This window comes from Chionomys nivalis, chromosome 19 (genome assembly GCF_950005125.1).
Source record: "Chionomys nivalis chromosome 19, mChiNiv1.1, whole genome shotgun sequence".
Classification (NCBI taxonomy): domain Eukaryota; kingdom Metazoa; phylum Chordata; class Mammalia; order Rodentia; family Cricetidae; genus Chionomys; species Chionomys nivalis.
This window is the reverse complement of record NC_080104.1, coordinates 53,094,909-53,121,096: the sequence shown is the minus strand read 5'-3', so window position 1 is coordinate 53,121,096 and position 26,188 is coordinate 53,094,909. Positions and strand designations below refer to the sequence as shown.

Sequence of the window (26,188 nt, the reverse complement as noted above, 5' to 3'; positions counted from 1 at the left end):
CTCTAAGGATGTATGTTGGGGGGTCACGACCCATAGGTTGAGAACCACCGCTATAAAGGCTGGCATTTGCCTAGCAGTGCAGACAAAGCCAACTATCTCCCTCACACCTCCAAGCCGGCTGCGTCACACAACTGACTTTGATCAAACGGCTCACACTTTGGTCTAGGTACTATCCAGAATGGCGTGCGCGGCTTGCGTCTGGCTGCCCTAGCTCTTGGCCAGAGAACCAGTGCATCACTTTCTTCTTTGTTGAGGAAACAAACCAAAGCCCAATGATGGTCGGTCTTCACTGGCAACGTGACAGGATTCAGATGGCGGAGAGCAGAAGGGTTTTGTTCCCTGGTATCCTGAGGGGAGCAGACCTAAGCCTTGAGGGAGGATGACTTACAAACCGAGCAAAAGGAGTATTTCCTACCCTCTGCCCTAGAGATGAGGTATGGCCTGAAAGGCAGGACTTCTTCAAGAAACCCTAAGAAAAGCTCAGTCCACTCCAAGTCACCCAGGCCTGGTAACCTGACAAGTATAGAAAAGGCAAACCTACAGAGACAGAAAGACTGGGAGGGGCTGGAGAGATGACTCAGTGGTGACAACACCTGCTGCTCTTGCAGAGGACCCAGGTTCTGTTCCGAGCATCCATGTGACTGACTGCTCACAACCATCTCTAACAACAACTCCAAAAGGTAAGACACACTCTTCCTCCTGCCACAGGCACCGGGCACACAAGCGGTGCACAGACCAACATGCAAGCAAAACATTAATACACATAAAATAAATATATCTTAAAAAATTTAAGGGAGAGCCGGGCAGTGGTGGCACACGCCTTTAATCCCAGCACTGGGGAGGCAGAGGCAGGCGAATCTCTGTGAGTTAGAGGCCAGGCTGGTCTACAAGAGCTAGTTCCAGGACAGGAACCAAAAAGCTACGGAGAAACTCTGTCTCAAAAAAAATCCAAAAAAAAAAAAAAAAAAAAAAAAAAAAATTAAGGGAGAGAAGGGTAAAGGGGTTCTCTTGGGGAGGATGAAAATGTAGAATCAGACAGTGTGGCTGTGTTAACTATGCTAAAAACCACCCGCTGGCACTTTGCACGAGTGAACTCTGCGTTGTGTGTGCAAGATGTATCTCAAGAAAACCGTTGTTAGAAGAGAAAGGAACAGGACAATATTAAAACATCCACAGGGCTGGAGAGATGGCTCAGAGGTTAAGAGCACTGACTGCTCTTCCAGAGGTCCTGAGTTCGATTCCCAGCAACCACATGGTGGCTCACAACCATCTGTAATGAGATCTGGTGTCCTCTTCTGGCCTGAGGGCATACATGGAGGTTGAACACTGTATACACAATAAATAAATAAATCTAAAAAAAAAAAAAAAAAAAACCACAGAATGGCTTGATTTTCAGTCATAAAAAGGAACAAGCTATCAAGTCATATAACAACTTAGATGACTATCCAGCGAAGGAACTCAGATCCGACGAGCTACACACACACACACACACACACACACACACACACACACACACTCCAGGACTCCATTTACACGATACAGGAAAAACATGGAGAAAATGTCAATCAGGGGCTGTCCTCGGCTGTGGGTGGAGTGATGCCTACAAGGGAGATAGATAATAGAAGCCTCTGGAATGACAGGCCAGCTACCTATCTTGATTTTAGTGGCAGTGGCTATATAAATCTGTGATGTCTCACAGAAGAGTCAAGTGACTTTTATTCTTTCTAAATTACAGAGATACACACAACTCCAAAGCACAGCAAATTATCTTTCAAGATTTCAGTGACTTTTTGTAGTTTAATTGGCAATGATGACCTCCATCTTCCAAGGGCTGGAATTAGAGGCATGTATTAATAGCCTTCCACTGTAATATATATATAAAAAGAACTCCCAAAAGGTATTTTACTACATATACAATATTTTTTAAAACCTTAACATGAACAAAATATAGTTTGCATAAATAGAAATACCTTAGAAGAAGAAAAGGAAGTGGAGAGAAAACAAAATAGCTGGAGGTAGGGAAAGGGTTAAAAAATATAAAGATCATGAGGCTGGAGAGACAACTCAACAGTTAAGAGTGTGTGTTACTCTTCGAGGGACCTGAGTTCAAGTCCCACCACTCATGCCAGGCAACTCACAACTGGCTGTAACTCCAGTTCCAGAGGTATCCGCCACCTCTGGCCTCCATTAGCACCTGCATTCAGGTGCAGACACATATCCACACATGGAATCATAACAGAATGAAAAGCCATTATAAAATCAAATACATACTCAGATATATACACACACACACACACACACACACACACACACACATCTTAAGACACTCAGGGTTGTAGTGTAGCCCAGTGGTAGAACATACTGTCTAGTATGCATGGGGCCCTGGGTTCAACTCTTAGCACACAGAAAAAGAAAATCCTTCAATTTGTGGACCCACCAGTAGTTAAAGGTGGGGACGACCTAATTGTCTGTCAGCAGAGGGAGGGACAAACAGATATGTGGTGGGCACATATGGAATGGCAGGGATTCCTGACACATACTGTAACATGGATGAACTCTGAGAGCAGTGTGGTAAATGAAATGAGCCAGCCTGACCTAGGGTTCCAGTTTGCAAGGTAAAAAAGAGGTGGGGGATGCATATATGATCCCCAACATATAATGCTTTGACTCTGTGGTGGTTTGAATGGGAATGACCCCCATAAATTCACATATTGGAATGCTTGTCCCATAGTTGGTGGACCTATTTGGGAAGGATTTAGGAGGTGTGGCCTTGTTGGGGGAGGTGTGGCCTTGTTGGAGGAGGTGTGGCCTTGTTGGGGGAGGAGTGTCACTTGGGGTGGGCTATGAGGTTTTAAAAGTCCATGCCGTTTCCAGTTAGTGTTTTTTATTGTCTGCTTTGTGCTTGTTGTCTCAATGTGTAAGCTCTCAGCTATTGCCCCAGGGCTCTGTCTGTCTGTCTGCAGCCATGCTCCATGATGGTCATGGGCTCCACACCCTTTGCAACCATGAGACCCACATATAATCCTTTCTTTGATAAGTTGCCTTGCTCGTGGAGTGTTTTTTCATAGCAACAAGTAACTAAGACAGACCCCATTTTTTTTTTTTTATTGAATAACGGTGTGAAAACATGCTTAAAGCATTATTCTGGTCTTCACTTCATAATAGTATTCGACAAAATTACCCGAGATACTCAGTACTTCACTAGAACAGATGGTTTTGCTCAAATATATACTAATGTATGCACCCTAAGCACCTTTAAGACAGATTAAGCTACTGATGACAGGTAAAGGCTGGATGAATGGATTCCTGCATGGATGCAAGCACAGTCACCACTTTTTCAAAACTCTTGTTTTCCACGTAGAGGGCTTTTCATATCTTTGATCAATAAATAACTATTTTCTAAACGCCTATTATGAAGCACCGCAAACCAGCAATAACACGACATATGTAGCACATTTACCAGCAATGCCCACGTGTCTTGTTACTCAGCTTCAGTGACTCACGACCAGACTTGTTCCAGGAGATGAGCGCCGGCACTGAGAAGCAGTGAGACGAGGAAGAGAATGGGTTGGAGCTGCGCAACCATCTCTCATCCCGGCTTTATCATGCCGAGCCACTTCCTTGTGGGAAGAGGCCTCGTAGGACAGGAAATCAACCCTATCTTCCTCTCATGTCCCATGAGGGAAACACATGCATGCTCCTGAACAGATGGGGACACCCACACACTGTTTTGTCACCTATTTCATAGTCACCAACAATTGGGAAGCTACAACACAACAGGGTTGGAAGCTCTTAACCCACGGGCCAAACCAACCACTGTGCCTGTCTTCTGGCTGCCCAACCTAAGGATGCTGCTCATATTTTGAAATCATTACATTTCGAGTGGTTTTACAAGTACCTACTTAGCGGTCTAAAGCTTACCTCTCAGACACAAGAACCAAATTAGTTGTCTGGCTCTTTAAGTGAAGATCAGCAAATTCCAATTCTACAAAGAGTAGCCACCAAAAGATCAGTCCGGTTCAAGTCCAGACTCTGCCAGTGGCTTCTTCTGACTGTCCTTGAACTGACAGCAACTAGACCCTATCTCCCTGCAGGAATGCAGCAAGCTTGAATCCTTAAGGCACAATGCCAAACCCAAGCATAAAGTTCCAGTACAGGGAGGGGTCTATAAGATAGCCAGACAGCATGGGGAGGGTCAAAATATGGCCCTAACCAAGTCCATCAAATGGAACATTCTACAGGACAATGCAGGATTCCACTGAGACAGCCATGCCAAATAGGAACAATAAGCTCTGCCTCTCCCCTGTCCTCTCATCCCCCAGACCACCCAGCCTATCTCTAGGCACAAGACATTCTTCCCTCAGCTGGCAAAGGAGGAAAAAGGGTAACGGGAAACAGACAGGGAAGTTCCACTATAGGACACACACTTGGGTCTCAACTCCAGGTGGGACCTGCACTCGGCAAACAGATTGCAGGCAGCAAGTCATTGGTGACAAAGGTAAACAGGTACTTATTGTACACAGGCTGACTGGCCGGGCACACACAGGCAGTTATCTCTGCGTAGGCTTCAGCACAAGCCCGTGCCAGTCACTGCTCTGGCTGACCAAACACCAGATGTCACTCTGCTGCCAAACACCTGACCAGACACTATTAGCTACCACCCAGGCAGACATCCCCCATGATGCTTCTCCCCACTCCCACACTGGTAGCCTGGCGTCCAGATACCTGGGCTCTTTGACACATTGATCCAGGTAATATCTGCATGGGCTGTGGGCAGGGAGGGAAGAAAATCGGCAAACAAACAAACAAAAAAAAAAAAGAAAAGAAAGAAAGAAAGAAAGAGAAAAATGTACCTCCTATGAGATCTACAGACCGAGTCAATTGTCATGGGCCCCTGACCTAAGGCACAGCGTCAGTCTAGACACAAATGGAGTCTTGCAAAAAGGCTAGTGAAGGACAGCTTCTAACTGGTGATTTCTCATAACCTGCTAAGAGCTCAGAGGAACAGAATTTTACTTGCCATCCCCAAACTACTTGGAAACTGAATAGGCTATTGTCTAGCTTCTTCACTTATAGATGAGAATTCAGAGACCCGCGGAGCACAAACGACTGACCAACGTCAGGAGGGCAGCTAATGGTACCACCAAGGGTGGGCAACAGAGGAGAACCAGGGAGTCTCAGCTCGACAAACCACCAACTCAAATAGCTAGACTTCTCAACGCTGGTCCCCGGCACAGTGATGACCGCAACAGTGAGGTGGGAACTCCTACCATGGGAGGGACGACTGGTCAGTGGAGAAAACGAGCCTCTCTCTCCTTCCCGTCCTTCCAAAGCCACTGACCCAGGGTGCCCTTCTTCCAAGCATGGCCTTGATACACACACACACACACACACACACGCGCGCGCGCGGTCCTCAGCTAACTCAACACAGGACAGTCTGCCAGGCAGATGCAAGTCCTCCTTCCTGCAAAGGATGGGGGAAGGGTCGCCCTGACAAGCTGCTCCTCCTTCTTTTGTCGGCTAACTGCAGCCCTCCTCTGTCATACAAGTGTCTCTTCCTTTGTATAACTGCGTTTCTCCAATGACACTCTACTCCCCCAGAGCTTCAGTGAGAGCCAAGCAGGAACTCTGTGAGCCAGGAATAACCAGGATACTTCACTGTCAGACGCACCAAAGAGGTGTTAAACAGCTCTTCAGAGGCAGTTACCACCAGGCCAGAGACCAACCCACAATGTCACGCTAATCAAGGGGGCAGTGAACTCAACTCCCTACCGAAGAAGACTATGCCTTTGGCAAAGAACTGTAAGTCACAGCTTCTGAGAGCATTCCAAAGAAACAGATGGCATGGGCCTGGCCTATCTCAGGAACCCTGAGGTGTGGCTATATCTAAGAGTCATCAAAGAATCCACAGTATGGTAGGGTCCAGTCTAGGACAACTACCCTTACCCTCCTAATCTTACTAAAAATCCCATACCACAACCCCGGACTTTCAGGGGTTCAAGTCTTATCCAACTGGGCTCTCTCATGACCTGATGGAATTGCTTCAGGAGAGTCTGACAAATGGAATCCCAAGAGTAGTACAGACGGATCTTGCGGCAGCTTGATTTTCAGCTTTTTAAGGAAACGCCACATTGATTTCCTTTAGCGGCTGCACAAGCCTACACTCCCACCAGCAGTGAATAACTGTTCCACTTTCCCCATTGTTAGGATTCAGGCATCTGCACTGGCCTGGCCTTGGGGCCCTAACAGGCTACATCCTCAGCTGCAGGCACTGAGAGCACCTCCTGTGTATATTTGCTATGGTTCCCTTTTAAAAGGTGGGCCCTCTCTCCCTCCCTCCTCCCTCCTTCTCTCTCTCTCTCTCTCTCTCCCTCCCTCCCTCCCTCCCTCTCTCCCTCCCTCCCTCCCTCCCTCCCTCCCTCCATCCCCCCATCTCTCTCTCTTCTGCCACTCTTGTCCCCAGGGACCAGTCTCTGTCCCTTTTTCTGCCCCTTCTCTCTCCTCTTCCAATAAACCTCCCATGTGAGCCCTGCTGTGTGGTGTGACTGCTTCCTGGCCATTTTTTTAAAAATTATAACACCCACATCCTCGCTAGCATATGCTGTCATTTGTTTTATTGATCTTGGCAATTCTGGCAAGGGTAAGATGAAATCTCAAAGTAGTTCTGGTTTGTATTTCCCTGATGGCTAAATATGTTAAACATTTCTTTGTTTCTCAGTCACTCATATTTATCTTTTGAGAACTCTCTAGTTTTATACCCCATTTTTAAAAATTGGGTTGTCTGTTTTCTTAATATTCAGGGCTTTTTTTTTTTTTAGTTCCTTGTATATTCTAGCTATTATCCCTCTATTATATGTGTAATTGGTAAGAATTTTCCCTGTTCTGTAGACTACTGCTTAGCTCCAATGACGGTGGCCTTTGCCATGCAGAAGCTTTTCAGTTTCATGAGGTCCCATTTATTAACTGTTGTTCTTAGTGCCTGTGCCATTGGTGTCCCGTTCAGAAAGTCTCCTCCTGTGCCAATGAGTTCAGAGTCATTCCCCGTTGTCTTCTACGAGGATTCAGGGTATCTAGTCTTCTGTTGAGGGCCTTGACATCTTACTGCAGAGACATTTGCTCAGCCCTGTTCATGGCTGCTCTATTCATAACAGCCAGAAGCTGGAAATAGCTTAGCTGTCTATCAACTAATGAACAGATAACGAAACTGTGTTACATTTACACAGTGGGATATTATTTAGCTGCTAGGAAAACTTCGCATTTTGCAGGTAAATAGGTTGAGCTAGAAACAATCGTCCTGAGTGAAGTAACTCTGACCCTGAAAGACAAATATTGCATGTTTTCTCTTATATACAGATACTAGCTTTTAATCTTTAGGTATGTGTATTTCACTCTGAATGACCACAGGGGTCAGGTAGCTGGTAAGGGATCAGGGGAGAGGAGAGGATCTTCCAAGGAAGGAAAAACAGATTATAGCATCATAGAAAGACAAAGGGGAAACTAGAATAGGGGGTTATATGGGGACAGGACGGGGAGGCAGGACAAAGGAGGAAACATGAAGAGGGACAATTAGCATTGAAGGTCCTTTGAAAAGTCTTATGGAGCCAGGCATAGTGACACACGCCTTTATCCTAGCACTCGGGAGGCAGAGGCAGGTGGATGAGTTTGAGGATAGCTTGGTCTACACAGTAAGTTCCAGGACAGCTAGAGCTATATAGTCAGTGAGACCCTGTCTAGGAAAAGCAAACAAAAAAGCCACATGGAAACCTACTGCTATGGAAGCTTCCTAAAATACACACATATATGAAAGGAATTTAAACAGAGTCATCGTATAACAGGGCAGACAATGTTCCAACTGATATCTTATGCCACCAGTGCCAGGGGTGAGTTATATCTTGTTGGATCATTGGCAAAAGGGGTCAGAAGACTCCCTATCCCCCAAACGTCACAGGCCATTGCCAGGATTACTCCCCATAACGTGTTTGTAAGGCCCTATTGCTGAAGACGCCACTCACAAACATCATCAAACACGGAAACATCTAGAAGCTTCACCCCCTGCTGACTAGCACTCACGGTGTTGGGAGGTGCTCTGCCTGCTACAGGAGGAGAAAATCATCATTAATTTCACCCGGCTACAAGCCCTGTGACGTAGCTACCTGGGACCTTCCTGCAAGATGGTGCAATAGTGGCACCAATGTTATGGGAACAACCAATACTTTTCTTAAAAATTTAAGGCACACTCAATGAGATGGATCCCATACATGACACTGCTAACATGGTCAAGAACCAGAGACTAGATAGCTGATGGGTCTAGAGGCAGAAAACCCTACTGCTATCTACTATTAGCCTACTAAAGGAACACAGCAAAAAGACTCCTAACAACATATCACTTTATACATAGGGCAGAGCTCACTCGACCTTCATCACAGAAGCTTTTCTTGCCAATATCTTCTGCTGATATTGTCTCAAAAATAATAATGTTCTCTCAACCCCAAACCCCTCTTTTGAGATAGTTTCATGTAGTCCAGACTGGTATTGAATTACTGAGTTTCTTGTATTTGCCTCTTTGGTGCTGGGACTACCATGTGCTACCATATCAGGCCAAAGTGAAAAGAGTAAACATCTCCTCTTCTACACGCCCACCTTTTAAAGATGTACATGGTGTCTAAGGATTCCCAGAGATAGAAGAGTCTGAAACCCTGGCTATGAAGCAAAGTCACTCAAAAGAACTTTTCAAAACACCCAGACTTGCCCAGAAAAGGAAAGCAAACAGCCCTGTGTGGAACTGCTCAGGAAGAAGAGAAGCCTTCCAGAACAACCTGCAGGCAGCAAGAAAAGGAAGGCTTCAGGCAGTCCTATAACTACCGGGAACTGAATCCTGGCAGCAAGAGAATGTTAGCCTAATTCTGCCTTCAGCTTAGGCAGACGCTGGGCAATGAACACGGCTATACTGCTCCTAGAAACGATGGCATTAAGATATAGAACAACAACAAAAATCACCAGTCAACCACTTTGAGGGTTGGTGACCATACCCTGTGTGTGGGTGTGGGGTGGTGCAGGGGGGAGAGAGACAGAGACAAAGAGACTGAGACGTTTTCCCTTACAGGGACATCCAGCATAGAGGTCAAATGCCCTAGGTCTCTGTCAGGCTAAATGTCCACCTCTCCCATAGACTCCTGTTCACTGTGCTAATGAGCATCAAGCCACTAGGAGATTATGGCCTCCCAGTGCCTGGATGGCACTTCCATGAACAGCAAGTAAGAATCAAGCTCCAAAATATCGTGTTACCATGGCGATCTGTAGGAGGACGTGATCAAATGAACACACCCCCATCCCCAGTCCTTCTCCAAATGAACCACAGCCCAGTGTAGCCTTGAAGAACCACCCCCTCCCCCAAGCTTCAAAGAAAATGGTCTGGAAAAGGAAGGCCAAAGATAGGAGACCAGCTGAAGGTCACCTGCCCCAGCCTGTGCTCCTGAAGCAGGAGCATGGGTCCAATATGAGCAGCAGAGAAGCCACCAGGGGTTGGGGGCAGGGACAAGTAAGGCAGTGTACCTTGGTTGTGGTGGCCATCTTCTAAATGCTGTATGCCATCAACCAGCTCAAATGGTTTCTACCCATAGAATCAAGAGCTGGACCCTTGCCAATGTTCTGGGGACCTAGCCACCCAGCCCAAAAAGCTTCTAGAAAAAGACAGCCCACATCCTGAGTGCTCAGAGCCAGGTGTCCCTCCAGACAGCTGCTGAACAAGTCTCAGCCCACTGATGATCCTGAACTCCCCTGACAGAGTTTCTGGAACCAGAGGACAGGCTCAGCAGGATAAATAAACCACAGGGCTAAGTGTCGACAAAAGCAAGACACACCGTCCAGACCAAGTCTCCTGTGTTTCCTCTGAGCCTCACCAACTAGGGCCTTCCAGGTCCTCACTCGCTTTTCCACAAAGGCTATGTAAGCCAAAGTGACCCACACCATCTGGTCCCTGAATAAATAAATGCCACGGGAGAGAAGACCAGGCTTCTACTAACAACCACAACCTGTATCTATTTAGGCTAAGTTCTATCAACCCCTCACAGCTGTTCCAGGGACGGGACGGCTCATCACGACAAGCTGACAACCAACAAGGACTCCTGCCTCGAGGATTCACAAGCCCATCTGGCAGCTGGTAGTCCAGGGCCCCAGACACCAACCTTGACCACACTGAGGACAGGTTCACCACCAAGCATCCAACATAGCTCACTGCGGTCTACTTCACCTATCCCTGGTCACCAGCTCCAGGGATCCGCTACCAGAGCCAGTCTTCATGGTAAATTTTGCTGGGGACCTATCCTCCTGACCCCATCTCTGATCTCACTACCACCCTAATCTCAACCCTCACACACCAGCGTCCCAGGGAGGCCTTGTTAATGCCCTGTAAACGACCACAGGTACACCAGGCCCACAGATTAGAACCCGAAAAGCCACAGTATTTAACTTCTGTCCACTAGCGAAACTGGCCACTCCTCTGAAGGGCTGCCACATGAAACTCTGCCGGGAACATTTTCCTCTCCACGCCCTTCCTCCGTTAAAAACCACGGATGTCTCCTCAGAGCCTCAAATCTACCCCACATTAAAGTCTGTTTAGAAACTTGTGTGTTTCTCCTTCCACCCGGCCTGCAAGCGTCTCACATGCAAGCTAAGAATGGACTCCACCTCCCTACCTCCCAGGACATCATGGAGAACAAAGCTTTCCCAGGGACCAGATCAGCATTTTCCTGTCAATGCTGCATGCCAGTGGCCATGTCAGAACAAGTTACTTAGACACGTAGGTCCCTGGGAATAATTTATTTTCACTCGTAACCCAGAAAAGGTTTAATCATGTAAGGGAAATAAGGAACAGGCTGTTTTTTACTTACACTTGGTGTAATTTCTTGCTTGAAAAATAGAGTGTAAGTACATTGTGATTTATATATCGCTTGAAAGGTTTTGCCCGGGTTTATCTAAGCTGGAAGGAAAAACTAAAGTCTATGGAAGGAAAGCATCAAAAAGAAAGAGGTGTACAGAACGAGGACAGAGAAGAGGGAAACAATGGAAGAAAAAGAAGAAGAAAACGGGGTAAGACAGAGCAAAGAAAGAACGGAGTAGGAAGAACAACCAATAGAGAGAAGAATAAAACGAAAATTAAGCTTTGCCCTCAGATAAAGTTCCCAGGAGTGTCTGTGTGTCTGTTCCAATAGCTCGCCTAGCCACACCCCCTCTCCAGTTTCCCTGACCTGCTGCTGGGAGCCTCTGGGGGCTGGGCCTCCAGGTGGCAGCTGCATCTTAAAACAAACAGACACCTAAGACATGATGAACTGTATGCTAAAAGGGGTTGAGATAGTAAATTCTATGCTATGTGTATTTGAATACAATAGGGAAGAGGAGAGGGATCACACTGACTGAGGGGTATAGCTGGAGACCTGGTGGGCTCTTGGCTTTCCACCTCCATGGAGATTTAATTACTCTAGTTACTAAAGCATCTACGAGCATAGTATTAGAAAATAAATCCAGGACTCCAAACCCAAGCGAAGGCACCTTTTACTCACGTTCCTAAAGGAGAAAGCACAGAGGTGAGTTGGTTTCCACTCTGAGGTCTAATATTTGGGCAAAAATGAGCGTACAGACCAAGTGAGTGCGTCAGAGCAGATGGTAGACACGGGCACCATGAGCCTGCCCTCTGCAACCCCTGGGGAACACGCCAGTCCACATGAGCTGGGGGTATAGTCTGGAGCCCCACGATGCTCTAAATATGGGTAATATACCCTAAAGGTTCTAAAGTGGCAGTATTCGGGAGTGCTGAGGCCTCTGAAAGGCGGGGCCTGGCTAGAAGTCCCTAGGTCATCTAGGACATGTCTTTGAAGTAAACTGTCGGACCATCACCTTCCTTTCTCTCGATTCCTGCAGCAGGACATGAGAGCCCCACTTCCTCATTTGGAACGTGGTTCTCCTAGTTAGGGTTCACTATTGCCGTGAGGGGACCCCATGACCACGGCAACTCTTACTATAAAGAAAACGTTTAACTGAGGGGGCTCTCTCACAGTTCAGAGGTTCAGTCCATCATGGAGGGGAGCATGGTGGCGTGCAGGCAGGCATGGTATGGAAGAAACAGTAGAGTATCCTACATCCTGCAGGCAACAGGAAGTGGACTGACACACTGGGCATATCCTGAGCATAGGAAACCTCAAAGCCTGCTCCCACAGTAACATACTTCCCCCAACAAGGCCACACCCACTCCAACAAAGCCACACTTCCTAATAGAAAGAGAAAGGCCCTAGTGGATGAGGCTCAGAGGAAACATAGGAGACTTGGTCTGGATCAAGGGGAGAAGAGGAGTGGGAAGGAGAACTTGAGGGAATGGGATGGTCAAGATGGAGGAAGACAGAGATGAGAGCAAGGAAAGAGATATCTTGATCAAGGGAGCCATTATGGGACTAGCAAGAAATCTGGCACTAGAGAAATTCCCAGGAATCCACAAGGATGACCCAGCTAAGACTCTAAGCAATGGTGGAGAGGGTGCCTGAATTGGCCTTATCCCATAGTCAGATTGATGACTATCTTAAATGCTACCATAGAACCTTCATCCAGCATTGGAAGGTTCTATGGTAGCATTTAAGATGGAAGCAGAAGCATAGGCCTACAGTGGAGCACTGGGCTGAGCTCCCAAAGTCCAGTTGAAGAGTGGGAGGAGTGAGAATATGAGCATAGGGGTCAAGACCATGATGGGGACACCCACTGAAACAGCTTACCTGAGCTACTGGGAGCTCACCAACTCCAGCTTGTCAGGGAAGGAACCAACATAGAAGCAAACTAGGCTCTCTAAATGTGGGTGACAGTTGTATGGCTGGGGCAGTGGGACCAGGATTTATTCCTACTGCTTGCACTGGCTTTTTGGAACCCATTCTCTTTGGAGGGATACCTTGCTCAGCCTAGATATGGTAGGGAGGGCCTTGGTCCTTCCTCAAAGCAATGTGCCTTACCCTCTCTGAGGAGTGGATGGGGGTGGGGGAAGGTGGAGGGAATGGGAAGAGGGGAGGGAGTGGGAACTGGGATTGGTATGTAAAATGAGAAAATACAGTGGGGAAAAAAAAAGATGTGTTGGCTAAATCCTGATGACCTAAACAAACTCAGTTGTCACGTGGTTTCCAGCAACCCATGCTCCGGGGCCTCTCCCCAAAACCATGAGGCTGAGGAACCTCCACATTTTCTATAAAACTTCCATCCACAGCCCTCTTGGGACACAAAGGCTCAAAATTTAACTGACTAGGTTTCCCTGTGAGCCAAAGGAAGCACCTACGGCAGAGCTGGGAACCACAAGGGCTCTACAGCACAGCTGGAACCGGGGAGCGATTCCATTCTCTGGAATCTTAATGGACTTCATGAGACAATGAGTTCTGGTCATGTCAGAACACGACAAACCTCAAAAACGGTAGCCTAAGTAAAAGGAGCCAGACATAAAAGGCCATATGTGCTATGATTCTCCTCCATACATGTCCATAAAGTCAGTCTCCATGGACAGAAAGGTCAGAGCCAGGGGTGGTGGTACACGGCCTGGAAACTGGGAGGCTGCCGGACACTGGGGTCATAACTTAAGGTTTCCTTTTGAGGTAATCAAAGTAGTCCCCAAATTAGATCATAACTGTGATTACCCCCCAAAATCACTGAACTATATCCTTTCATCCTTTCCTGAGTAAATTATATGTCAATAAAGCTGCTTGTGAAAAAAAAAAAAAAAAGAAAGGAACAAAGACACACCCAGACGAGAACAGAGCTGTGCCCACAGAGGCCAATGGGCGCAGAAGACTCAGGGGAGACAAGTCAAACCCATGTGCTGCCCGTCTTCATCACAAGCACCAATCAGGACAGTTCTCTCGCTTTTTAGGTTTCAAAGCAGAAGGCTTCTTGAAGGGTTGGGAGGGAAAAACAAAAAAACCAACAGCAACAAAACCACAAGTAAATAAACCAAGTCTCTAGATTTGCACAAGGTCCAGTTACCCCAGTCTCCCAAGAAGTGAAGGCCAGGCAGGATGGAGGACAGCGAGTGGTGGCAAGTGTATGGGACTAGAAATCAAAGACCCTAGTGTCCTCACGGGCTTGGTTCGTCCAGGTGCTCCCAATGTGAACATCACAGAACTCTTCTCCCAGTCCTGTCTGGCTCCTGGCTGCTGACACTCCACAGAGACGACAGAAAATTCAGGCCACCTCTGACCATCAGCTACAGGTTACAGCAGTACCCCATATAGATCATACCTGGTGACACCAACGCATTAGCAACCTAATGTCTCCCTGGCTGCTTGGTAAAATAGTTTAATCTGTCGCTATTACAGTATTGGCTTCCGTTCTGAAAGCCCCATAGTTGGGCTGGAAGACGGTTGGTTCAGCTAGGCAGGGGTGCTTGCGTGCAGATCTACATTCTGGTTTGATTTCTGTCACTATAATAAACACCGCGACCAAAACAACTTAGGGAGCACAGTTTACTCGGTGTCACAGGCCACAGACCATCATCAAGTAAGGAACTCAAGGCAGGAAGGAGCTTGAAGCAGAAACCATGGAGGAAAGCGGCTCACCAGCTTGTTCTCCGGCTTGTTTGACTAGCGCTCTTATATAACTCGTGCTCGCCCGCCTGGGACGGCAGTGTCCAGTGTGCTGGGCCTTCTTACATCAAATAGCAATGAAGAACATGCGTCACAGATATGCCCACGGGTCAATCTGATGGAGGCAATTGGAGTTCCTATCCCCATGACTCTAGGTTTGTGTCAAGTTGACAGCTGAAACTAATTATGACACTTGACCTGAGTTTGATCCCTGGATCCTAATCCTACAAGGCAGTGATAGAGAATGGCTGCAGAGCTGTCCTCTAATACACACACGTGTGCACACACATGCACAATGATACTCACTCATACACACAAGCACACACACATGCACGCACGCACACACACACTCTTACAGAAATAAAATATGAATCAATGAATGTAAACCTCACAACCATCTTTTTAAAGTGGCTCTAAGCCACTTCACAAACTGGCAGACATGGTTGCTGGGGGTGGTCCTTGACTTTTACCAGACCCTCGCTTACAAGGCACCGCAAGAAGACCGCCCCATCTAAGAGTCTCACCTCTCCCAGGGGGGTCATTGTGTGCTGGGCTCGGCTCACGCTGGTAAAGGGCCTTAGTCCTCTGGTCTGGTATGCCTGAGCTCTGACCCCAAGTGATTTATTTGGCTTTCTTTTAGGAGTTACAAAGCAGGTAAAGCATACTGGACTGTCATAGTCCAGTCAGGTTTCCACAATAGTACCATCTGCTAGAGGGCTTATCTATAGACAATCAAAAATGGTTTCTCACCATTTTGGACACCAGAAGTCCATTAGAAGCCATGTCTACTAAGAGCCCACTTCCTGCTTCAGCTTCCTACTTCATCTTCATATGGCAGAAGGAGTAGAGGGTTCTCTGAGAGCTTTTTGTAAAGGCCACTAACCTCATTTACAAGGGTCTCATCCTTATCATCTAATGCCATTCATCACCTGGAAATCGGAATGGGCTTGGGATGTACCTCAGTGGCACAGGAATTGCTTAGTATACTGGGCTCTAAGCTTGATGTCCCATATGAGAAAAGAGGAAGGAAGATGGGAAGGAAAAGGGGAAGAGAAGGAAGGGAAAGGGAGAAAAGGAAGGGGGATAGAGGAAAGGAAAGAATCTCATTCTTGGAACTTTGTAAAACAAGAGAAGAGAAAGTGTCTTTAAGTGGCTGAGGCCTTTAAGTTTTCCTGAACGCTGGGATCACATTTTTTCAAGGTAGCAATAGGTTTACACCAGCCACTCTCTCCTACCAGACTAAAAAGACCTGCAGGGAAGGCCTGTCTCTGGTCAGACAGCAGATGAAGGTGTCTCACACCCCAGGAGTTACCCTGTGTCATGTGACTCACAGTGCCCTCCTCGGCTCCTGTACGAATGCCTTGACCTTAGCCAGGCTGTATTCTAGGCGTCTGCATGCCTCATTCACCCTCAGAGCCGACCAGTGGACAGCATATAATTACAAGAATGATCTTGCTACAGCCACTTCACAAGAATGTTCCAAGGGCCCATGAAACTGCCTCAAAGAAATCACATTTACTACACAAACCACACCTCAGTCTTCCAAGTCCAGAACTGGCAGGTGCCTTTATGAACTTGCTGGCTACTATTTCGTTGAGCACAATAAAGCCTCGGGTCACAGCAGTAACAGTCAGAATCCAGGACACTGGATTTGCAGGACTCAGAGTGTCCTCTTTAGCTGAGCAGGGGATGCTCAATAGTCAGCGAAGAAGGACCCACAACCGGTCAGAGTGTCTCCATAGCTAAACAGTTTCATTCCTAAAGGAACCGTACCATCGGGCTCCTGAAAAGCCACGGCTATTTATTAGATCAGATTAAGTGGGCTTGGCTAGGACTCAGGAGGGTCTAAGCAAACTAACACCTTAAGGATGGATCCTCATGGCTGGAGAGACGGCTCAGTGGTTAAAGCACTTGCTGTCCATCCAGAGAACTCAGGTTCAAATCCCATCATGCACATGATAGCTCACAATAATAACTCCAGTTACAGGGGAACTGATGATTTTTTTTCTAGCCTCTGCAGGCACCAGGCACATTTGTGGTATGCATATATACATAAGGGCAAAACACTCTTACATTTAAAATTAAATTTAAAAAATGGAGTCTCAGGTCATTCTTATCCATGTCTCTTGGCGCCTGAGATATGTAAGGACCAACCTAGGCTCTGAAACTTCTCCACTGGACAACTTCTTCTTGAGGACACAGGGTATGGCAAATGCTATAGGGCGGAGAAGCAGGACACCCTCTGCCTTCCTTGTCTCCCTGAAGAAGGAAGCCAGCCAGACCCAGGATCAACAGGAAATAAGGACTAACACAGAGTTAAAGAAAGATACACGAGAGGAAGACTTTGATGCTGTGAAGGGTTTGCTTCTGTTGGTTGGTTTTAGAAGGATAAGCTCATGAAGGTAAAAAGTCTTTCACCAAATTCATTTAGAAAAGCAAGAGAATTTCTCAGATGGCAATGCCAGGTATGTACCTGATGTTCAAAAAATACCCTCCAGTTACTGAATTGGGAAGAGCGGCTGCCTTGGAAAAGGTTACGACTCTTAGAAGTACGGGAAAGTCTGTGTCAGCAGTAATTTTAGGAGGCTACAAAGAAGGTTTGGGTCCATTAAGAACTTGCTTTGCAAGTATGAGAGCCTCAGTTCATCCCCCAGCCCCCACACCAGAGAGTGAGTGTGAGGGCTTGTAACCCCAGGGCTGAGGAGGCAGAGGCAGGAGGATCCGGAGGCTCACTGGGTCCTCAGAAGAGCAGAAGGTTAGAATAAAGCTACTGCTTCTAAAAATAAAAACGAGACAATTTTAGGGATGGATACAGATCAGTGGTAAAGCACTGGCCAGCTTCGCCTATACAGTAAAACCATGCCTCAAAAACAAACAAACAAATAACAGAAAGAGAGAAAGAAAAAGGAAACTATAGATCAACAGACAGGACCTCAGCAATGACCTGATCTGGTCACCAACTGACTTAACTGAGCAGAGATGCGATGGCTCCTGAGCATTAGCCAGTGCTCTCCCGGTGCCTTGGCTCAATGATGACTCAATGATTGCCTAATACACAAAGCCTTTTTTTCCTTTTTCCTTTTTTGAGACAGGCTGAAGTTGGCAGGTAGAAAGATGATCTTGAGTTCCTAACCTTCCTGAGCATGACGGGTTGATGGGGCACTGGAGACTGAATCCATGGCCTCCTGCATGCTAGACAAGCACTCTACCAACTGAGCCACTCCCAAGACCTGTGTGCTTTTGCTCAAATTTGTCCTATAACACAGCCATTGAAAACCAGCCCGAGCACCATTTAGCTCTGGGCCACGACAAAATCTTTCCTTTGCGGATTTCAACCCTGCACCTCCCACATTTTGTATACCCTCAGCTACTGAGACTATGACTTTTAAGAAATCTCTGTGAGTTCGAGGCCAGCCTGGTCTAAGAACGAGTTCCAGGACAGGTCCCAAAGCTACAGAAAAACCCTGTTGTGAACCTCCCCTCCCCCCAAAAAAAAGTAAAAGAAAAAAATTACTAATTTGATCCTTCTCCAGGGTCTAGCCATCACCCTTCACCAAGGAAAGTTCTTTTTTTATTAGACACCATTATATAAAACCATAACCAATCAAAACACAGAGTTCTGGGACTCAGTCCCAACCCATACATCTGCAGTTCAGTTTCTGCATCTAAGGTTCAAGGAACACTGTGGAAGAAGGGATGGAAAGATTCTAAGAGCCAGAGGATCAGGGAGTCTCTCCTAGAAAGGTCAGACATCACACCCATGAAGTCTCACCAACATGGTTGCCTAAACATGAGCTGAACAAGGCTGGGGCATGGGAGAGGGGGAGATCAGAGGCATGAACTCTAGATAAAGAACTATAGGCAACTAAAGAATGCTGAGAGCAAGAGAATTAGTCTTTCCCAGGGACAAGCACACCAAGTGATTACCCAATACCAAATGGTCAGCACTGAAAACAGACATATACATAACATTATATAAAATAAGCAGACTGGATATATTCAGGAACGAACACACACACACACACGCACACACACACACACACACACACACACCTGAAGAAAAGGAGGCCATGTGTTTGAAAGAGCAGGGTAGGGGGTACATGGAAGGAGGAAGGGGAGGGGAAAATGATGTAATCATATTATGATCTCAACAAGTTAATAAAAAAAAACCCATGGGATCAATTCAGTGGTCTTAATCACAACTGATGCTTTTCTGAGAAGAATTTTGGACATTCACAGCTGCTAGGAAGGAGATACTGTGTGAAAAGGCCTTTAAAAGATTATTGCACACCAAGGAGACTGGCCTCAGAGGGAATTATTTCAAGACCTTATTCACATCAACCTCCAGCAGCGTGAGAAAACACATTTTTGCTGCTTCCCCCAGCCTGGGATATTTTGTTATGCAATAGTGCTAGCTGACTAATACAGGAGCCACTTCAAGACTGTGGGTGTGAAGGCCAGGGAACCAGGAAGACACCAGCACTAACAGGTGTTTTTCTAAAGAAAACACACCTGTTAAGGACCAGCGGCTAGGGAGTTAAGGGTGAGAGTGCCGCCCCAGGGAATTTTAAAGCCATACTTAAACTAAGCACACTAGTCACTGGACAAATAGTATAGGATTCCATATACATAAGATACCTAGGATAAGCAAAGCCCCAGAGACAAAAGGTAGACTCCTGGCTGCCAGGGACTGGAGGCAGGGAGAAGAAGGAATTATTTAGATGGATACAGTTTCTGCTTAGAAAAACCAAACAGTTGAAAAGATAGGACGGGACATATGGCTCAGGGGTACAGTCTGTGCTCTGCAGTGCCCTGGGTCAGTCCCAGACCTCCACCCCCCAAAAGAGTATTTTAGTCGTGAGTGCTGGTGATGGTTGTACTAGCTGCCACTGGACAGAATAAAGATCCACTTGGTGACAGTGCTCTTACCTAGGACACACAATGTCCCTGGGCTTGATTTCTGAGAACGTCTCAAAGATTGAAATTGCACATTTTGTTATGTATATTTCACACTAAAAATAATAAGCACATTACGATAACATTTCAATTAAAATTACTACTACATTTTCCAAAAAAAAAAAAAACCAACAAATTTCCTTGAGGCCAAGCGGTTGTGTTTTTACAGCCGAGATGAAGAACACCGAGGGGTTTATAATAAGCATGTCATCACCCCAAGCCTTGATACGAAAACACTGGCCTTAGCCGAAACTTAACCTGTTAGTTAACGACCTGAGAACACTTCCCAGATACCTGCTGGTTCACCCTGCACATAAACCTCTCAACCCACAGGAGGAAGCAACAGGTTGGGCCGGCTAACACTGCCTGATTCCAAGTAGCTTCAGCAGACTGGCTACCTGGACTTGTCCTGGTAGAGGCAGCAGTCACACACACACACAGGCCACCCCACCCACAGGACTCTCAACCAATGAGGAGATGTGTGTTCTAAAGCCAAAGGCGACAAATTAAAAGAGAATCACAGGGCAGGCTTGCGACAGCCCTCTTAGTTCCCTTAAAGAAACGTCTCGAAATACTTTATTCTGTTCCCTAAACACCTCAGGCTGTTTACCTGTTGAATAACCCACCTCTACCCCACCTCTACCTCTGCTCAGGGGAAGCCTGAACTCAAGTCAGAGGCAGCCATGGGCTCTGGTCTAAAGAGGCCATGACTGAGCCATCAAAAGGCCGGCGTGAAGGCTAATAGTCCACAATCACCCACGCAAATCAGTTAGTCATCTTCTAGTCAATTACCCAAGAGAAAGACAACCCAGGGGTCAGGCACTCCGGCACCAATACCCAAAGGGTAAATGAAGATGCTCAACGAAAGAGATGACAGCTCACTGAGCGCCACAGTGAAACACAAGACCCTCAGTTCAGGCTAGAAGCAGCTTGGCAGGTCAGCATGGGCTCAGCAAGGAAATCCCTATGCTTAAACCCCAGGAAAAATAAACCCAAGGGGCACACATACAACAGGCTCTGGGGAGCAAAGGAGTAGAGGTCTCAATCACATTATTTCCCAGGTCTAAAGGAGGGAAGGGCCTTGCATAGTGTGCTACATTAACTGTACCCGCTGTCTGAGAGGCTGAGGAAGACAACTGCTGGAGCTCAGGAGTTAGGGCCAGCCTAGGCAACATGGTAAGCCCTTAAACCAGGTAGATGGGTGGATGGGTGGGTGGATGGATGGATGGATGGATGGATGGATGGATGGATGGATGATAGATGAATGAATAGATAGGTAGATGGATAGATGGATGGAGATTAGATAGATGATAGATGAATGAATAGATAGGTAGATGGATAGATGGATGGAGATTAGATAGATGATAGATGAATGAATAGATAGGTAGATGGATAGATGGATGGAGATTAGATAGATGATAGATAGATAGATAGATAGATAGATAGATAGATAGATAGATAGGTAGATGACAGATAGACAGATAGATGGATAAAAAGCAGCTTGAGTCCCTGCTGTAAGGTGGGTAAAGACAAAGGACATTACACTTAAGAAAAAGGAGCCAGTCGTGAAAACACCAACAGTGTGTGATCATACCAACGTGAGTCACCCAGAACCTTCAGCTCAAAGAAGCATCTTTATGTGGATGGACATCCCACCACCAGGTGACGGAAGAGCTTATAAGGGACCTTGCATAAGGCACAGAGCACTGTGTGATGGCTTCCGCTCCTTCCCTTAATGTCCCTTGCAACTCATCTGAAGGAACTCGAAAATTACCAGAGCTGGGCCACTGCGCCTGCCCTGACAGAACATTAGGGTGACCTCCCCCACTCCCATATAAACACACACTGTAATTTTTCTTATTGTTCCTTTGGGCTACTAAGCCCCACCCACAGCCATCTAATGAATATCAGTAAGTAGTCCCAACAGAGACAGATGGCTGAGCAGGGACCCTTTCTTCCTCCCCTACAGGACAGAGAAGAGGGTTCAGCACAGTTTAAATGTTTGTTGGGCTACAACAGCTGGGCATGTTAAGGCCAAAAAGAACAAAACTCACACAGTGCAGAAACTAAAAGAGCCCTAACATAAGCTATACGTGGCAAGTGATCTCAATGTGTCTGTGTTGGTTTCTGAACTGTCACAAATGTACCCCTTTAGTGGGGGATGCTGCTAACAGGGGAGGCAGGTGTGGAGGCACTGGGTATATGGGAAGTCTGTGAGCTTCCCATTCAGTTTTGCTACACACCTCAAAGTGCTCTGATAATTTTAACTATTAAAAAAAAAAAACGGTCTAAGGAAAAAACGTAAATCTTGCTTTTGAGCACTCCGGTTTATTATTTGATTATTCACCATGGTATGGCAGACTAAACCCAGAGTTCACACCACTACTAAGCCACATCTTAGTCCTTTTAGGTGATGCTGTTCACCTTAATTGCTAAAAATGTCTGAGGACACTTTGCATGTTGGAACACGGTTTTAATCCCAGCGCTCCAGAGGAGACAGGTGGATCTTTGTGACTGAGAGGCTAGCCTGGTATACAAAGTCAGTTTTAGGGCAGTGAGGGCAACATAGTAACACCCTGGCTCAAAAAAGAAAAGAAAGAAACAAGTCTGAGGAAGACCGGTACCGTGGTGCACTCGGGAAGCAGTAGCCCGCTGCAAACTGAAGGCCAGCAGTGGTCTGTCTACATAGCAAGTTTTAAGCTAGACAGGACTTCATCGGGAGGTCCTATGTCAAAAAGACACAAAAGAATGTTTAGGGAAAAATAAGAGAGAATGTGGGGCTTCAGGGTAGTCAAAGAAGGATTCCGAAAGTTCTAAAATAGGAAATTAACTTCTAAGCCACTTCCTGAGAAACTATCCTGTGTGTCTCTCGGCTCCACTTCCCTCCGTTTTCCTACCTTTACCTACTCTGACTTGCACTAGGGGCTCATTAAGTGAAGGGCAACATGGCCATTTCTACGGTAGATACAGGAAAGGCTAGGCTCAGCTTTCTGGAAACTCAAGAGTTCCCTGAGAGTACCAGACTGCAGGTCTCCATGAATGCCTCTCCTGTTCTTCTTTATTAATAACGTCCCCAATCACCATAGCACCGAAGGGCCAGCTCAAGCGAGTTCAATTCGCAATAAGCTGGCTGGACATGGCTGGTGCCCGGTCATCACTGGGCCAGCCTCCAGACCTAGATGGAGCTGATTAATATGCCCATAAAGCCAACTTCTGACTCCCACAGCTTCTCAACCGTCCACTAGAGATAAGGAATGCAGCTGACCAGGCTATGGGCAGACAGGTCCAGCTATGCATGGCACAGCCGTCAACCCAGAAGCAGGTTGGGAAGGGCAGCAACTGGAGGCACCTAACCAGGGCAGAGCACTGGCAGGGCAGCACTGAGTTTAAAAAGGCAGCTTAATTCAGCCAAAAATAGCTTCGCTGTTTCAAAAGGATTCTGACAAACGAAGCACGTGCAACTCCATCAGCAGGAAAAGAAAAAAAAAATCACTGAAGCAAAAGACCACATCAGCCCAACAGCGGCAAGGACTCCAAGTGATTCCTGACAGCTGTACACCCCCCAAATCCCATGCCTGCTAGTACCCCTCCGCCTCCCTCTTTACTCCAACTGAAACTCCTACCTAAATCTCAAAACCCAGTCCCATTTCCCCACATAGCCAGCGGTACCTATAAGCAGCAAAGAAGTTATTTCATCTTAGTGCTGGAGTCAGACCATGGATTAGGAGCCCAAAACAAGAACCTGTTGAGGGTCATCCCAGGGCAAACAAGCAGGCACGGGCACACTGGAGGACCGGAAGAGAAGATGAGGTCTGGAGATGTAACTGAGACCCCCATGGTGCAGGGGTGGATCTAGGGGGTGCACCATTTCTCAAGTGTGTCTGAGCCCCAGTACCACAAAAAGAAAAAGGCAGACAAAGTCCAACGGCAGGGGGTGGAGGAGTGCTCTGTGCGGGAGGAATGGTGAAGCAGACACTGAAAGCCAAGTCGATCAAGATGATGACAGATTAGCCCCACATGAAATCCCCAACCTACTGATGTCCAGTGGCCCACTGAGTCAGCACTACTCCCTTCCTACTGTCTTCATCTGCTCTCACGAATCTGACACATCTAAGACCTTGAGGCAGCTTGCATGTCTTGGGTTCCCCTAACAGAACACATAACCACTCCAAGACCAGGACAACCAGGTGGCGGAGACTATCCAAGCATGGGTCACTCCCCACTCAAAGGAGCTGATCTAGGTGGCAAAGATGGCTCTGACTTTTTGTCCAGCATGGAGAGAGCACATGGGCTTCTATCTCCCAATGCTTCTGCAAAACCCACCTGCTTAGAGTTAAGACCAAGAGAGTAAGCCACCAGCCATTCCCTCCAGTCCCCCTTCACCCCCATCCTATTTGCCTTCAGGAGGAAGGGGGTGGAGTCGGTTCAGGCGCAGGGCCAGGGAAACACAAAAGCACTTGAAAATCACGCCAAAAAGCACCCATTTTCCCCAGGTCAATCTACTTAAAGAGTCCGGAGCAGGTCCAAGTATAGCCACACTGGTACTCACCTGCATCCCCCTGGAAGGTGCTGTCCCCGTCACTGGGCCAGATCTGCCCGGTCTTGCGGACACCTACGATGGTAGCCTCAGACACCACAACCTGGCACTGTCGGTGGCGCTTCTGACACTGTGGCGTCGGAGGGCTGCTGCTGTCAAAGGACTGCTGCGAATTCTGTGAGGGTGAGCGGCTCTTGTCCCGGAACATACGGTAGGTGGTGGGGCTTGGGGACACGCGGCTGGACTGGCCAGAGGAAAAGTCCTCCTCGCTGGAGGTGAGGTTCTCATTGGAGCTGCAATCCGGGGTGTAACCCCCTCCGCTGTCCTCAAAACTCCGGGGGGAGTAGGACCTGCGGGGCCAGGTGAGGCGCTTCTCCTGCTCCGAAGTGCTCTGGCTTCGCAGGAGCGGGCCCTTGCCCTCCCCTTCCATCATACCTCCGACGTAGATGCTCTGGTAGGGTTGGTATTCCAGGGGCGGCCAAGGGGGCCTATTGCCGCCGTTGGCATTGATTAGGTTGTCCTTCAGGAAGCGGGGATTTAACTCCGCATCCTCGTAGTCACCGTCGAGGCCACAGCTGCTCTCCGAGGAGCGCCCGCGGTAGTGGGGTCTGGGCGCTTCCCCCAGACCCTGCCCAGTGCTTTGCTGGGACTTCTTGCGCTCCATTTGCATGGCCTGGCTGCCTAGAGAACTGATCCGGTCGGATACCTCTTTGTCGTTGACCTTCACCAGGCCACGCTCGTGGTGGAACTCGACGTTCACGTAGAAGGGCTTCTCAGGGTCGCCAGAGCCGGGCTGGGCAGGTCCCTTGCGGATCTTCTCGAAGTTGGATCTGAGCGCCGCCACGCTAGTTGGGGGCCCTCGGTCGTCTCTATCCGACGGCGCAGCAGCCGCTGGCCTGCGGGCAGAGGGCGGCCGTGCCTTCCCCGGTGACCCCTCTCCGTCCGGCCGTGCCTCGGACTCCTCGACGGGTGCCGGGTCTGCGCCGTCGGCGGGAGCGGGCGGCTGGCGCTGGGCAGGCGCTCGGGGCTCGGCGGCACCGTCCGGGGGCTGCGCTGCGCGGCGGAAGCCCCAGCGCTGCCGGTCGTAGCTCTTCTTCTCCTTGGCCAGCAGCGTCTGCAGGTAGATCATGCGGAAACGCTCCTGGTTCACCTCCTGTTCCAAGCGCCTAATGGAGGCCTTGCAGCGCTCCAGCTCCTGCTCGATGTCACCCACCGAGCGCAGCTCCATGCGCGGCGGCTCCGAGTCCGGGAACTGCGCCCTCCACGCCTCGGCGAAGCCCACGGAGTCCACCATGGCGCGGCTGGCCGGCTCACCTGCGCCGCGGGGCTGCACGCCGGAGCCCGCCTTAGCGACGGCGCGACCTCCTCACCGGGCCCGGCCCGGGGCGCCCGGCGGCTCCCATGGCCCCGCGGCGGCGGTGAACAATGCCCTCCCCCCGGGGACCGCAGGTAAGGCGGACGGCTCGGCGGCGGCAGGGGGGGTGGGGGGTGCGGGCGGGGGGTGGGGAAGGGCGCGGGGTTGCGCACGCCGCTATTGTGTGCGGGGCTCCGCGGCGCGCGCGGCGGCGAGAGCCGTCCTCCGCAAAGCAGGGCCGCCGCGGGCTCGCGGCTGCAGCCCGCACGCTCCTCACCTCCGGTTCCCGCCCCGCCCCGCAGCCCCGCTGCCCCACAGCCTTTCTGGTAGGCGCTGCGACCAGCCCGGCCAGCTCTAGCCGCACTCCCGCCCGGGCCCGCACTCAACGCCGCAGGAAGGGGAGGACCGGGGGGCGGTGGCCGTGAAGCGATTGATGGGGACGGGCGCGCCTCTTAAAGGGGCCGCGTCGCGGGCGGAGCTCTGGGTCCTTGAAACAGACCCGGACCGCGGCTACCCGGTCTGATCCCACTCTGGACACAGGAGCACCCCAGATCGGGTGATTCCGAGAGATCCTTCCACCGGGGAGGCCCTGGCTTCTTCTTCACACCTGGAGCAGAAATACTTGCTTGGTTCCTCTTTTTTGCACTGCCAGGGTACCTACCAATCTCTGTGCTGGTCGTCCCAGGGAACACCTTGCAGGGTCCAAACTACAGAGAAAACAACCAAGGCAGGTCACTC

The 26,188-nt window shown here is 48.6% G+C and overlaps 1 protein-coding gene across 1 annotated transcript in view; it reads right to left on the bottom strand.

Annotated features, from left to right (window-relative positions):
- Bcr (BCR activator of RhoGEF and GTPase) overlaps nucleotides 1–25,818 on the bottom strand; it is a 115,741-nt gene extending 89,923 nt beyond the window's left edge. Inside the window, exon 1 of the mRNA XM_057794646.1 lies at nucleotides 24,109–25,818. Within this exon, the coding sequence (XP_057650629.1) occupies nucleotides 24,109–25,390 (1,282 nt within the window). The 5' untranslated portion in view covers nucleotides 25,391–25,818. The remainder of the gene's footprint in view (nucleotides 1–24,108) is intronic.
- Between the last annotated feature and the right edge of the window lie 370 nt (nucleotides 25,819–26,188).